Below are 15,502 nucleotides of genomic sequence, written 5' to 3' on the forward strand. Positions count from 1 at the left end.
TGATATCCCTTAAATGTTTTCTGAAAAGCCAGTGGCCATGCCTTATGCCCTCCACAAATCAGTACGATGTTTCGACAGTGGGTGTGGCCTATATGGCATTGAAAGTCACTAAATTGGAACAATAAAAGCTGCAGTAACTCCACCCACATTGTCCCACCTTGTCTAAATTTTACATATTTGGTAAGAGTCCTGCACTGAAGTCATCTACAACTAGTATTTCATTGTTCATAGTCCTTGTTCATACCCCGATCTGTTCATACCCCAACATGCACAGGTCTGCGAGGGCCCTTTATAGCTGCTTGCAGCTCTAGTTATTATTATTATTATTATTATTTACTGTGCAGCGCTTTTCCATTTTTGAGGGCCTAAACATGCACGAAAAGTCACCAAAATTTGCACATTTGTCGGGCCCGGTGAAAAATTGGATATTTTTCTGTTTCCCAAAACAATGCAAAAAAAATGGCTCTGCAGCGCCACCTAAGGTTGAAAAAGTGCACCTGGTCCCGGCCCGTTTGACCTAGAGCTACGAAAATTTTTAGCCATATGTAGGACCTAGAGACCTACAAAAAAGTCAGCGCGAGCCATGTGCTCAGATGTATGGAAAAAGAGTTATGAATTTTTGAATGTGCATTTTTGGCCCATTTTTGCACGTTTGTAGGTCCCAAACTGCTCCTTGTTTCTCCTAAACGCTTTACTCAATCACCTTCAAATTTGCTGTGGTCCATATTCACACATAGGGGCACAACTGGGCAAAATTTGGTGCAGATCCGCTGACATATATGATAGGGGCGTGGCTTCAAATTATGTGTTCAATTTTTCCTTCGCCAAGAGTGACATAAACCTTAATAACTTTGTTGTACTAGCTTAAAAAAATCTAAAACTTCATAGACACATGGAAACTGATGTCTTTAACACCTTTGAAAAAAATTTTTTTTAATACCTACTAGCGCCGCCTAGTGGTTGATTAAAATGTCATTTTTTACACTTTCATGTATTGTGCTCAGTCTGTTTGAGTAAAACAAATGAAAATTGGTCAGAATATCATTAAGACATGGAATATTAAGGTTCTAAAATTTTACGACTTTTCGATAATGGGCGTACTCTGCACGCCACCTCAAAGTCAGATGACTCACCAAAACTAAAAAAGTGGCTGTAATTGGCCCCAAAATGGCCTTATGAGTGGAAAATAGCCTCTCACTCCCGGCCCGTTTGACCTAGAGCTCCAAAAATTTGTAGCCTTATGTAGGACCTCGAGCCCTACAAAAAAGTCAGCGCGAGCCCTATGCTCAAATGTACAGAAAGAGAGTTATGAATTTTTGAATGTGCACCTTTAGCCCGTTTTTGCTCATTTGCAGGTCCCGAACTGCTCCTTTTTTCTCCCAAACGCTTGACCCGATCGACTTCAAATTTGCTGTGATGTTTCATCTGACTGTCAGGCACAATTGTTCAAATTTTTGTGATGATCCGCCATCAAATATGTTGGGGGCGGGGCTTTATATTATGCCTTTGATGATTACTTTGCCACATGTGAAACAAACCTTTATAACTCAGCTTTACAAGCTTAGAAAAATCTGAAACTTCACAGACACATGGAGACTCAAGCCCTTAACACAAGTCTTTAAAAAAATATTCAATTGCTTATAAGGCCATCTAGTGGCAAACAAAAATGTCAGTCTGATGTCTCGCCAAAACGAACAAAGTTGCTGTGTTTGGTCCCAGATGGTCTTATCTTTTCTAAACTTCATATATTTGATGGGTTTCCAATGCGGAATACACCTAACAACGTATTTTTTGTTATAGTGCGAGCGCCACCTAGTGGCAGCCAAAAATAGAGCATTTTTTAAACGTTTTTATGTGTTTAGCTGAGCCCTTTGATGTAATATCGCTGAAATTAGGTCTGAAAAGCCTCTAGACAGCCCTGCTGACCTCCACCAAATTTTACGAAGTTTCGATAATGGGCGTGGCCTCTACGACCATTTTCATTCCGAAGCTTTATCTGTCCAGTAAAAGTTGCTCTAATTTGACCCAGATGATCTGACCTTCTCACAATTTCACACATTGGATGAAAATATTCTCCTGAACATATCGACAAAAATATATTCCAGTTTAAAGCTAGCGCCACCTAGTGGCTGCTAAAAATGTCATTAGTCGAAAGATTACAGTCAATCCTGTTTGGTTTGACCTACGGCTATGAAACTTTGTAGGCAAATGAAGGACTGCAAGACCTACAAAAAAGTCAATAGAAGTGATGTGCTAGGATGTACAGAAAAATTGTTATGAATTTTTTTAATGTGCAGTTTTGTCCCATTCTTAGACATTAGCTGGTCTCAAACTAGTGCCTTTTTCTTTTAAACGATTCACCCCATTACCTTCAACTTTGGCATGAACCATTATCCAACTGAGGGGCACACATAGTCCAAATATCGTGAAGATCTCTAGACATAAAAGATGGGGGCGGAGCTCCAAATTATGTTTAATACTTCCTTTGCCAAGAGTGACAAAAATCTTAATAACTGAGCTATGACAGCTTCAAACCATCTGAAACTTTCCTGGGCCTTTAAAAGTAATGCAATAATACAGCTATGTGATAAACTTTCAAATCATTTACAGCGCCACCCAGTGGCGGACAAAAATCTCATTTTTTATACTTTTATGTACTGTGAAATGCCTGTTTGACTAAATGAACTAAAAAATGGTCAGAAAAGCTATGACACATTATTAAGGTTCTCAACTTTTATGACTTTTCATTAAAGGGCGTGGCCTCTATGCAAACTCAAAGTCTGATGTCTCCCCAAAACGGTAAAAGTTGCTGTAATTGGACCTAGATGATCTGATGTTTGCAAAACTTCATATATGGGATGGGAGTCCAATGTGAAACACACCTACAAGCCTATTTTTTACCATAGTACGAGCGCCACCTAGTGGCAGCAAAAAATATAGCAAATCCTTAATGCTTTTATGTAGTCTGCTGAGCCCCTTGAAGTGAAACCCCTAAATGTTTTCTGAAAAGCCAGTGGCCATGCCTTATGCCCCCCACAAATCAGTACAATGTTTCGACAGTGGGTGTGGCCTATATGGCATGGAAAGTCACAAAATTGGAACAATAAAAGCTGCAGTAACTCCACACACATTGTCCCACTTTGTCTAAATTTTACATATTTGGTAATAGTCCTGCACTGAAGTGATCTACAACAAATTTTTCATCATTCATAGTCCTTGTTCATACCCCGACCTGTTCATACCCCAACGTGCACAGGTCTGCGAGGGCCCTTTATAGCTGCTTGCAGCTCTAGTTATTATTAGGGCCCGAGCAGCTACCGCTGCGAGAGCCCTCTTGTTTTTCTCCAGATTATTATTAGGGCCCGAGCAGCTACCGCTGCGAGAGCCCTCTTGTTTTTCTCCAGATTATTATTATTATTATTATTATTATTATTATTATTTACTGTGCAGCGCTTTTCCATTTTTGAGGGCCTAAACATGCACGAAAAGTCACCAAAATTTGCACATTTGTCGGGCCCGGTGAAAAATTGGATATTTTTGTGTTTCCCAAAACAATGCAAAAAAAATGGCTCTGCAGCGCCACCTAAGGTCCAAAAAGTGCACCTGGTCCCGGCCCGTTTGACCTAGAGCTACGAAAATTTTTAGGCATATGTAGGACCTAGAGACCTACAAAAAAGTCAGCGTGAGCCATGTGCTCAGATGTACAGAAAAAGAGTTATGAATTTTTGAATGTGCATTTTTGGCCCATTTTTGCACGTTTGCAGGTCCCAAACTGCTCCTTGTTTCTCCTAAATGCTTTACTCAATCGCCTTCAAATTTGCTGTGGTCCATATTCACACATAGGGGCACAAGTGGGCAAAATTTGGTGCAGATCCGCTGACATATATGATAGGGGCGTGGCTTCAAATTATGTGTTCAATTTTTCCTTCGCCAAGAGGGACAAAAACCTTAATAACTTTGATGTACTAGCTTAAAAAAATCTAAAACTTCATAGACACATGGAAACTTATGTCTTTAACACCTTTAAAAAAAGTTTTTTTAAATACCTACTAGCGCCGCCTAGTGGTTGATTAAAATGTCATTTTTTACAGTTTCATGTATTGTGCTCAGTCTGTTTGAGTAAAACAAGTGAAACTTGGTCAGAATATCATTAAGACATGGAATATTAAGATTTTAAAATTTTATGACTTTTCGACAATGGGCGTGGTCTGCACGCCACCTCAAAGTCAGATGACTCGCCAAAACGAAAAAAGTGGCTGTAATTGGCCCCAAAATGGCCTTATGAGTGGAAAATAGCTTCTTACTCCCGGCCCATTTGACCTAGAGCTACAAAAATTTGTAGCCTTATGTAGGACCTCGAGCCCTACAAAAAAGTCAGCGCGAGCCATGTGCTCAGATGTACAGAAAGAGAGTTATGAATTTTTGAATGTGCACTTTTGGCCCATTTCTGCTCATTTGCAGGTCCCGAACTGCTCCTTTTTTCTCCCAAACGCTTGACCCGATCGACTTCAAATTTGCTGTGATGTTTGATCTGACTGTGAGGCACAATTGTTCAAATTTTTGTGATGATCCGCAATCAAATCTGTTGGGGGCGGGGCTTCATATTATGCCTTTGATGATTACTTTGCCACATGTGAAACAAACCTTTATAACTCAGCTTTACAAGCTTAGAAAAATCTGAAACTTCACATACACATGAAGACTTAAGCCCTTAACACAAGTGTTTAAAAAAATCTTCAATTGCTTATAAGGCCATCTAGTGGCAAACAAAAATGTCAGTCTGATGTCTCGCCAAAACGAACAAAGTTGCTGTGTTTGGTCCCAGATGGTCTTATCTTTTCTAAACTTCATATATTTGATGGGTTTCCAATGCGGAATACACCTATCAACGTATTTTTTGTTATAGTGCGAGCGCCACCTAGTGGCAGCCAAAAATATAGCATTTTTTAAACGTTTTTATGTGTTTAGCTGAGCCCTTTGATGTAATATCACTGAAATTAAGTCTGCAAAGCCTCTAGACAGCCCTGCTGACCTCCACCAAATTTTACGAAGTTTCGATAATGGGCGTGGTCTCTACAACCATTTTCATTCCGAAGCTTTATCTGTCCAGTAAAAGTTGCTGTAATTTGACCCAGATGATCTGATCTTCTCACAATTTCACACATTGGATGAAAATATTCTCCTGAACATATCTACAAAAATATATTCCAGTTTAAAGCTAGCGCCACCTAGTGGCTGCAAAAAATGTCATTAGTCGAAAGATTACAGTCAATCCTGTTTGGTTTGACCTACAGCTATGAAACTTTGTAGGCAAATGAAGGACTGTAAGACCTACAAAAAAGTCAATAGAAGTGATGTGCTAGGATGTACAGAAAAATTGTTATGAATTTTTTTAATGTGCAGTTTTGTCCCATTCTTAGACATTAGCTGGTCTCAAACTAGTGCCTTTTTCTCTTAAACGATTCACCCCATTACCTTCAACTTTGGCATTAATCATTATGCAACTGAGGGGCACACATAGTTTAAATATCGTGAAGATCTCTTGACAGAAAAGATGGGGGCGGAGCTTCAAATTATGTTTCATACTTCCTTCGCCAAGAGTGACAAAAATATTAATAACTCAGCTATGACAGCTTCAAACCATCTGAAACTTTCCTGGGACTTTAAAAGTCATGCAATAATACAGCTATGTGATAAACTTTCAAATCATTTACAGCGCCACCCAGTGGCTGACAAAAATCTCATTATTTATACTTTTATGTACTGTGAAATGCCTGTTTGACTAAATGAACTCAAAAATGGTCAGAAAAGCTATGACACATTGGAACATTAAGGTTCTCAACTTTTATGACTTTTCAATAAAGGGCGTGGCCTCTATGCCAACTCAAAATCCGATGTCTCGCCAAAACGGTAAAAGTTGCTGTAATTGGAACTAGATGATCTGATATTTTTTAAAACTTCGTATATGGGATGGGAGTCCAATGTGAAACACACCTACAAGCCTATTTTTTATCATAGTACGAGCGCCACCTAGTGGCAGCAAAAAAAAATAGCAAATCCTTAATGTTTTTATGTACTCTGCTGAGCCCCTTAAAGTGATATCCTTAAAATGTTTTCTGCAAAGCCAGTGGCCATGCCTTATGCCCCCCACATATGAGTACAATGTCTCGACAGTGGGTGTGGCCTATATGGCATTGAAAGTCACAAAATTGGAACAATAAAAGCTGCAGTAACTCCACCCACATTGTCCCACCTTGTCTAAATTTTACATATTTGGTAATAGTCCTGCACTGAAGGGATCTACAACTAATTTTTCATCATTCATAGTCCTTGTTCATACCCCGGCCTGTTCATACCCCGACGTGCACAGGTCTGCGAGGGCCCTTTATAGCTGCTTGCAGCTCTAGTTCTTATTATTATTATTTACTGTGCAGCGCTTTTCCATTTTTGAGGGCCTAAACATGCACGAAAAGTCACCAAAATTTGCACATTTGTCGGGCCCGGTGAAAAATTGGATATTTTTGTGTTTCCCAAAACAATGCAAAAAAAATGGCTCTGCAGCGCCACCTAAGGTCGAAAAAGTGCACCTGGTCCCGGCCCGTTTGACCTAGAGCTACGAAAATTTTTAGCCATATGTAGGACCTAGAGACCTACAAAAAAGTCAGCGCGAGCCATGTGCTCAGATGTACAGAAAAAGAGTTATGAATTTTTGAATGTGCATTTTTGGCCCATTTTTGCACGTTTGCAGGTCCCAAACTGCTCCTTGTTTCTCCCAAACGCTTTACTCAATCGCCTTCAAATTTGCTGTGGTCCATATTCACACATAGGGGCACAAGTGGGCAAAATTTGGTGCAGATCCGCTGACATATATGATAGGGGCGTGGCTTCAAATTATGTGTTCAATTTTTCCTTCGCCAAGAGTGACAAAAACCTTAATAACTTTGATGTACTAGCTTAAAAAAATCTAAAACTTCATAGACACATGGAAACTTATGTCTTTAACACCTTTAAACAAAGTTTTTTTAAATACCTACTAGCGCCGCCTAGTGGTTGATTAAAATGTCATTTTTTACACTTTCATGTATTGTGCTCAGTCTGTTTGAGTAAAACAAATGAAAATTGGTCAGAATATCATTAAGACATGGAATATTAAGGTTCTAAAATTTTACGACTTTTCGATAATGGGCGTACTCTGCACGCCACCTCAAAGTCAGATGACTCACCAAAACTAAAAAAGTGGCTGTAATTGGCCCCAAAATGGCCTTATGAGTGGAAAATAGCCTCTCACTCCCGGCCCGTTTGACCTAGAGCTCCAAAAATTTGTAGCCTTATGTAGGACCTCGAGCCCTACAAAAAAGTCAGCGCGAGCCCTATGCTCAAATGTACAGAAAGAGAGTTATGAATTTTTGAATGTGCACCTTTAGCCCGTTTTTGCTCATTTGCAGGTCCCGAACTGCTCCTTTTTTCTCCCAAACGCTTGACCCGATCGACTTCAAATTTGCTGTGATGTTTCATCTGACTGTCAGGCACAATTGTTCAAATTTTTGTGATGATCCGCCATCAAATATGTTGGGGGCGGGGCTTTATATTATGCCTTTGATGATTACTTTGCCACATGTGAAACAAACCTTTATAACTCAGCTTTACAAGCTTAGAAAAATCTGAAACTTCACAGACACATGGAGACTCAAGCCCTTAACACAAGTCTTTAAAAAAATATTCAATTGCTTATAAGGCCATCTAGTGGCAAACAAAAATGTCAGTCTGATGTCTCGCCAAAACGAACAAAGTTGCTGTGTTTGGTCCCAGATGGTCTTATCTTTTCTAAACTTCATATATTTGATGGGTTTCCAATGCGGAATACACCTAACAACGTATTTTTTGTTATAGTGCGAGCGCCACCTAGTGGCAGCCAAAAATAGAGCATTTTTTAAACGTTTTTATGTGTTTAGCTGAGCCCTTTGATGTAATATCGCTGAAATTAGGTCTGAAAAGCCTCTAGACAGCCCTGCTGACCTCCACCAAATTTTACGAAGTTTCGATAATGGGCGTGGCCTCTACGACCATTTTCATTCCGAAGCTTTATCTGTCCAGTAAAAGTTGCTCTAATTTGACCCAGATGATCTGACCTTCTCACAATTTCACACATTGGATGAAAATATTCTCCTGAACATATCGACAAAAATATATTCCAGTTTAAAGCTAGCGCCACCTAGTGGCTGCTAAAAATGTCATTAGTCGAAAGATTACAGTCAATCCTGTTTGGTTTGACCTACAGCTATGAAACTTTGTAGGCAAATAAAGGACTGTAAGACCTACAAAAAAGTCAATAGAAGTGATGTGCTAGGATGTACAGAAAAATTGTTATGATTTTTTTTAATGTGCAGTTTTGTCCCATTCTTAGACATTAGCTGGTCTCAAACTAGTGCCTTTTTCTCTTAAATGATTCACCCCATTACCTTCAACTTTGGCAGGAATCATTATCCAACTGAGGGGCACACATAGTTCAAATATCCTGAAGATCTTTTGACATAAAAGATGGGGGCGGAGCTTCAAATTATTTTTAATATTTCCTTCGCCAAGAGTGACAAAAATCTTAATAACTCAGCTATGACAGCTTCAAACCATCTGAAACTTTCCTGGGCCTTTAAAAGTCATGCTATAATACACCTATTTAATAAACTTTCGAATCATTTACAGCGCCACCCAGTGGCGGACAAAAATCTCATTTTTTATACTTTTATGTACTGTGAAATGCCTGTTTGACTAAATGAACTCAAAAATGGTCAGAAAAGCTATGACACATTGGAACATTAAAGGTTCTCAACTTTTATGACTTTTCAATAAAGCGCGTGGCCTCTATGCCAACTCAAAATCCGATGTCTCGCGAAAACGGTAAAAGTTGCTGTAATTGGACCTAGACGATCTGATATTTTTAAAACTTCATATATGGAATGGGAGTCCAATGTGAAACACACCTACAAGCCTATTTTTTATCACAGTACGAGCGCCACCTAGTGGCAACAAAAAATATAGCAAATCCTTAATGGTTTTTATGAAATCTGCTGAGCCCCTTGAAGTGATATCCCTTAAATGTTTTCTGAAAAGCCAGTTGCCATGACTTATGCCCTCCACAAATCAATACGTTGTTTCGACAAAGGGTGTGGCCTATATGACATTGAAAGTCACAAAATTGGAACAATAAAAGCTGCAGTAACTCCACACATATTGTCCCAACTTGTCTAAATTTTACATATTTGGTAAGAGTCCTGCACTGAAGTCATCTACAACTCCTTTTTCATCATTCATAGTCCTTGTTCATACCCCGACATGTTCATACCCCAACGTGCACAGGTCTGCGAGGGCCCTTTATAGCTGCTTGCAGCTCTAGTTTGCTTTTAATATTTGTCTAACCATATAGTTTATATAGCCAATTCAAATTTTCTGTAGGCTATCTGAATACCCAAAAGAGCTGACAGATGGAGCTCCAAGTCTTTTGAGGGGACTGATTTTGGGTGCTCTCAAGAGAATTACTCACCCTTTGGAAGTGCTCATGTCCACAGGCTGCTCCACATTCTGGATCTCCACTTTGATGCTGGCCTTCAGATCGCCGGCAACTAAAATGCCACTTGAAACTTTTGGCTCGGCGGGCTGGAAGGTGCTCATGGTATCCACGCTGCTGTCTGCTCTCATCTCCCACAGAGCTCTGTCACTGTGTTCGCTTTGATCGCCTGGGCTCGCTTCTCGGGTGGCCTCGTCTTTCACCGGCGGAGATCCCAACGGGAGCACTAACCGTCCCGCTTCCTCGTTTGATCCCATCCCACTCGGACCAGGGCTACCCAGCTCCAGTTCTCGCTTGGGTCTCGGCAAAGCATCCCCTTGGGGCGCAGCTTGCTCCAGCTTGAGTTTTTTGCTTCCATTGTCAGGACCGGAAGGTTCCGTCCACGCTGGCAGGGTGTCCCCCTGCAGCGCCCTCTTGTGGCTGCGCGTCTGGCGGACAGCCTCCTCAGACATCCCCTGTTGGATACGACACCAAAGGGATTAGTTTGGGAGGGCCAAATTACTCAACAATGATTTGTGGTAATTGATTATATATATATATATATATATATATATATATATATATATATATATATATATACAGTGGGCCCCCGGGTTACGAACTTAATCCGTTCAGCGGCTACGCTCGTATCTCAAATTGCTCGTATAGCGGGCAATCCAAACCCATGTTAATTCGCGAATGCGTGCAACGCGCGCGCCGAAGCCTTAGGTAAAAATGACACACTGTATACATATATTAAAATTGAGTGACATAATCTGCTGTACACTTGCATTATATAATAAATACAATGGATAAATAGCTTTTACCTTTGAAACGACGAGACTTGAGCTGGGTGTAAGCAGAGGGGGGCAGAGTCCAACGCTCAAAGTTAATATGGCGATAGATATGCTATTGGTCTTACAGTGTTACAGTAACTCTTTCAGTCAGGGTGCAAATCACGCAGATACTAAAACATCATCCTCTTATTTCTTTCTTTACCGCTGCTAGTAATTTTAGAAGCTATGTCTAACAGATAAAGTTTGCAAAGTCTTCACAACATTCCGTTTTTCACTAATTTTCTCTCCTTCCTTCCATCCTGTCCCATCAAGCTAGATAAAGGCGTTCGGCCAATAGCATGTCGGCATTTCTGTGATTGACGTGTGACGCCGGCCAATAGCATCTCCGTGAGTGAGACCGGGTGACCTTAATCGACCAATAGCATATTCGCATCTCCGTGACTGACTGATAATTATTCGCACTTTTTTTTTTTAAACGGTTGGAATGCATTGACAATTAATTTTAAAAAAAACACACATTTAAACCAATGACAATTCTTTGTCCTGCAATCGGCACATTTAATTTCATGTCAGCTGTTTTTCCCTTTAGCTGTACAAACACTACATTTAAATGGTAATATATTTAGACACTGTGAGTGAGACAGTCAGTGTGACGTTGTAAGACCAAGAGCGTTCCCGTTGCTGCCACAAGTATCTACTGATGATTGATGATGTCGCTACTGTTGATTTTATTGACGCAATTAAACGAGAACATGTCTACACACTCATTAACCGGCATGTCGAATTGCTCGTAAGGCGAGAGGTTTGTTCGTAAGCGGAGGACAAAAATCTCCCTGATCCACGCTCGTAAGGCGAATTGTTCGTAAATCAGGGTGCTCGTAAGCCGGGGGCCGACTGTATATATATATATATATATATATATATATATATATATATATATATATATACACACAGGGTGACCCAAAAAACGGGCCCCAACTCTAATTTGGCCCTGTTTCTTAGTGTTGTCCAAATGAAATTAAACTTTGGTCATAACTAGTTTATTATATTAGAAACATCACATCAAAACACTAGGGTCTTTGGCCATTTTTTCTCCGTTCTACAGCATATGTTCTAGATGGCCTCCATTTAGCTCAATGCTTTTCTCGAGGCGCAGCACGAAGCTGTCCAGATCATCTACCCCTCGCTCATGAGCAAGTTCTGGTTCCAGCAAGACGGAGCACGTTGTCACACCTCAAACCTGTCCCGAGATTGGCTGAAAGAGAACTTCGGACGCCGAGTGATCAGTCTCAAGACTGATTTTGAGTGGGCACCCCATAGCCCGGACCTAAGTCCTCCAGATTTTTTTCTTTCCTAAACCCCCCAGATTTTTTCTTTGGGGCCATCTTAAGGACAGAGTCTACCCAGGGAAACCTAAAACCATCACGGAACTCAAGAAAGCCATCAGGGAGGAGATGAGAGCCATTATCAATTCAGTCTGTAAGAACGTCACGGACAACTTCGTGCTGCGCCTCAAGAAATGCACGGAGCTAAATGGAGGCCATCTAGAACATATATAAAACATATCTGGCTTCTTCTATTATGGATTGAAGAGAAGGAAATCTCCGGTGATATGTGTTTATGCGTTTAAGAAAAGTTCTCGTTAAAGAAAAAAATAATAAAATCTGCGGGTTCGTCTCTGCTCCCCTCCACCTCCACCCACCACCAACCAGCTCAAGTCACGTCGCCCCAAAGGTAAATGTCATTTTTCCTTTGTATATGTATGTTATTTAATTTAACTGTGCAGTAGATTATGTTACTAATTTTTAATAAGTGTATAAAGTTGTGATGTTTTTACCTAAGGTTTTTGCACGCGTAGCACGCATTCACTAATTAACATAGGTTTGGATTGTCCATCATACGGTGAATTCGAGTTACGAGCCTAGCCGCTGAACAGATTAAGTTCGTAACACAGGGGCCCACTGTATTTTCAGTATGTGAAGTGAACGTAATAAGAATTTCATTGTGTGGTAAATTAATACAGTGAACCCCCGAGTTCGTTTTTCATGTTGTGGAATACTGAGTTTTTTCATCCCCTCTTTATGACATTTTCCAAGTTATGAGAACAAAACAACTGTCATGACCCTAGAGGCTTGGCTGAATTTGTGTTGTTTGCCTCCATCTGCTGGCGTTTTTAGGTAATTGCACTTATTTACTAATGCCGTTTAACTGCTTCCATGCAAAGCGTGCCTACAATGCTGGTCTGCGATTTATCAGCGTCTCCTCACGCAGATGGTGGTCTGCTATTGGTCAGCCTCAGTTATTTCATAATGGCGGATCGGTAAAGCTTTGTTTGATAGTGAATGGTTACAAAACCGTATTTATAGTGCATTTTACTGCTTGATTAAAAGTTGAAAAGGTTAGCCATAGGTCCCAAGATTTATATGGAAACGATGCTGGAGATAACCCTTTTTAGGGAATATGTGCATAACAAGCGCCACTCAAAGGTAAATAAATCTTTTATATATTTTTTGAAGTTGAACAGCCATATCTCTCTCAGTCCTGTATAAAGGTAATCCTGGATTTGTTTTTCTTTTTCTTATTATTAATAATAGAAAACAGTACCATGATGCTGCTGCCTTGCGATAAGGGCATAAGTGATGAGATCCAGTATTACGACAGAAGGCCTTGGTATTTCATCAGACGTACAAATATTGCCAGAGCTGAAGTTGAACAGCCATATCTGCTGTCTTGACAAGAAATGCTGCTTGGGCTTTGTCACCACAACGTGAACACGCACTCACTCACACACACACAGTTACGCGCACAGGTTTGCGCAATACTGGAAGGAAAATGTCTGAAAAGTAGCTTTGAAGGGCTTGAATCCTACACACAACAGTGAGTAAAACAGCTTGATTGAAATTACTCTGTACAGACCCGTGATTTTCTAAAATTGACCTTAACGTCAATGTCTGCATAATAATTTGCAATAAATTATTGTTACATCATTTTTAAAAAGTGCTACCTATGAATAGCACCCCCTAAATAAAATTCTTCCCCCTACCCCAGCTTTGGGCTAATCACAATTTCTGACATATGACAGAACAAAAATCTACACAGTGTATTGGCAGCACAATGACTGAAGTGCTAACAACTGCCAGCTAACATCTAGCTAGATCAGGGATGGGCAAACGACAGTTCGCCTATGATGGTTTGGTTGAAATGATTCCATTAATTTCCTTTTGACTTGTTATGACAGACATCCCAACAACAGGTGTGTTGCGCAGTGACATGATTTGCAGAGACTTGAGGAAGAATGAGAGCCAGAGAGAGAGAGAGAGAAAGAGAGAGAGAGAGAGTGCGAATGAGAATGAGCCATTTTCAATTATCGCTCTTTACTGGTTAGATCAGAACCCATCTGCAGCAATGACAAAGAAAAAAAAGTTGAGTGAGTGGCATCTTAATTACACCAGCAACTATTGAACACAAGAATGTACACCTACCTCTATCTATCTATCTATCTATCTATCTATCTATCTATCTATCTATCTATCTATCTACCTACCTACCTACCTACCTACCTACCTACGTACCTACCTACCTACCTACCTATTGGCCGCCTCATGTTGAACTCAACATGATTGAATGCTCACTGGAAGGCGGTGCTATGCTCAGCAATCAAGCTACGCGGTGTTGTCTTGGGCCTTAGCTTATGTGCCTTAAAGGCATAGCGTAGCTATTATCTAACCCAGACATGTCCAAAGTCCGACCCAGGGGCCAAATGCAGCCCGTGGTCAATTTCCATCTGGCCCGCAGCCTCTGTCATAAAATTAATAACGTCTGACCCGCATGGAGAATTAATACATTGGGAGCAGCACTGTTACCTGCGTATGCTAAATGCTGCCATCTATAGGCTCAAATAGGAACAGCAAATTAGTACATGAGTAATTGACTGTATGAGCCCCTTTTTTCTAAAATAGCGACAATCAACAAAAGGAGGAAAGTTGAGCTGCAGTGTGATGCGGTGAGCTGCGGCCAGCACCAGCAGCTTTATATCGCCACTTTTGACTGACAGTTGAATAAGGACAAGTTTCCGAGAGATTCGAGCATTTGGTAAGAAAATGCTAAGCTTGTTCGGTTTGACGTATTTGTGTGAGAAGACATTCTCGGTGATGAACTTAAATAAGAGCCATGTGAGGACACGGCTATCGGACTCTCACTTGCAAGACATCTTGCGCATCCATACTACTGCCATAGAGCCACACCTGGCCTTTGTCCTGCACTCCAGATCTCAGTTTCACCCATCACACTCATGCGGACAAGTCATTTTTCATTTACGATAAGTCTGAAAACGTTTTTTCTTTTTAAGTTTTCACTGCAGAATAATAACCATTTTAAAATCCAATCAACATTTTTAGTTGCTAATGTCATATTTTAAATGAGCCCTGCACTTGTTGATATGACTATTACTTTTGGTTTCTCTGTTATTGTGTTTAAAAATTCTATAAATATTAAACTGCTATGGTGAGATTTTTTTAATGTTTCAAATGTAATTTGCACCCAAGAGTACAATTTCTTCTGTTCAACTGTTACAAAAAAGTTAAGTGTTAAAAAAGTGAAATTAAGTGAATATTCAATTTCAATATTTAATGTCAATTCATTTTTGATATGCATGTTTCAAATTAACCAAAATACATGCTTATGATCACCGAAATGAAAATAAAAAAGCAAATGTTAAACACAGAAAGGCTCGCTGAAATGTATTTAAATCAATTGCTGTTATATGTAAAGAACGCCTGCCAAGGTTGGCCCCCCTACATTTTTAACACACCAAATCTGGCCCACTTTGCAAAAAGTTTGGACACCCCTGATCTAACCTATACGGGCGGGGGAAAGTGTTTTGTCCGCCACTTCCAATCAACGAACTATGAGCGGCCATTTTTCTGGCCCGGATAGCAGGGGCGTGAGCTCGTCTTTTCTGTTTTTCTGGCTCGGAGAACAGGGGCATGAGCTAACCCTGGCAAATAGTTCTGCTGGGAATGCCTTTTGTTTGCAAAGGATCGATTTGGTGTTTGGAGCTACACTAGATTTGCAAACTCTATTGTTTAACCAAGGCAGCAACGAACACGGCTGGACAAACACGCTACGGTGCTTTTTTACGGTGGGGACACCTGAGTGGATATAC

The 15,502-nt window shown here is 40.3% G+C and overlaps 1 protein-coding gene across 2 annotated transcripts in view; it reads right to left on the reverse strand.

The window, feature by feature from the left end:
- Positions 1-15,502, reverse strand: part of LOC148415263 (transcriptional repressor p66-alpha-like) — a 47,802-nt gene that overhangs the window by 24,315 nt on the left and 7,985 nt on the right. For both annotated transcript variants that reach the window (XM_088429140.1, XM_088429139.1), the window contains exon 2: positions 9,539-10,017. In XM_088429140.1, coding sequence (XP_088285266.1) covers positions 9,539-10,014 — 476 coding nt within the window. In that variant the 5' untranslated portion in view covers positions 10,015-10,017. The remainder of the gene's footprint in view (positions 1-9,538; positions 10,018-15,502) is intronic.

The sequence above is a fragment of the Hippichthys cyanospilos genome, chromosome 12 (genome assembly GCF_059441005.1).
Source record: "Hippichthys cyanospilos isolate Australia breed blue-spotted pipefish chromosome 12, RoL_Hcya_1.0, whole genome shotgun sequence".
Classification (NCBI taxonomy): domain Eukaryota; kingdom Metazoa; phylum Chordata; class Actinopteri; order Syngnathiformes; family Syngnathidae; genus Hippichthys; species Hippichthys cyanospilos.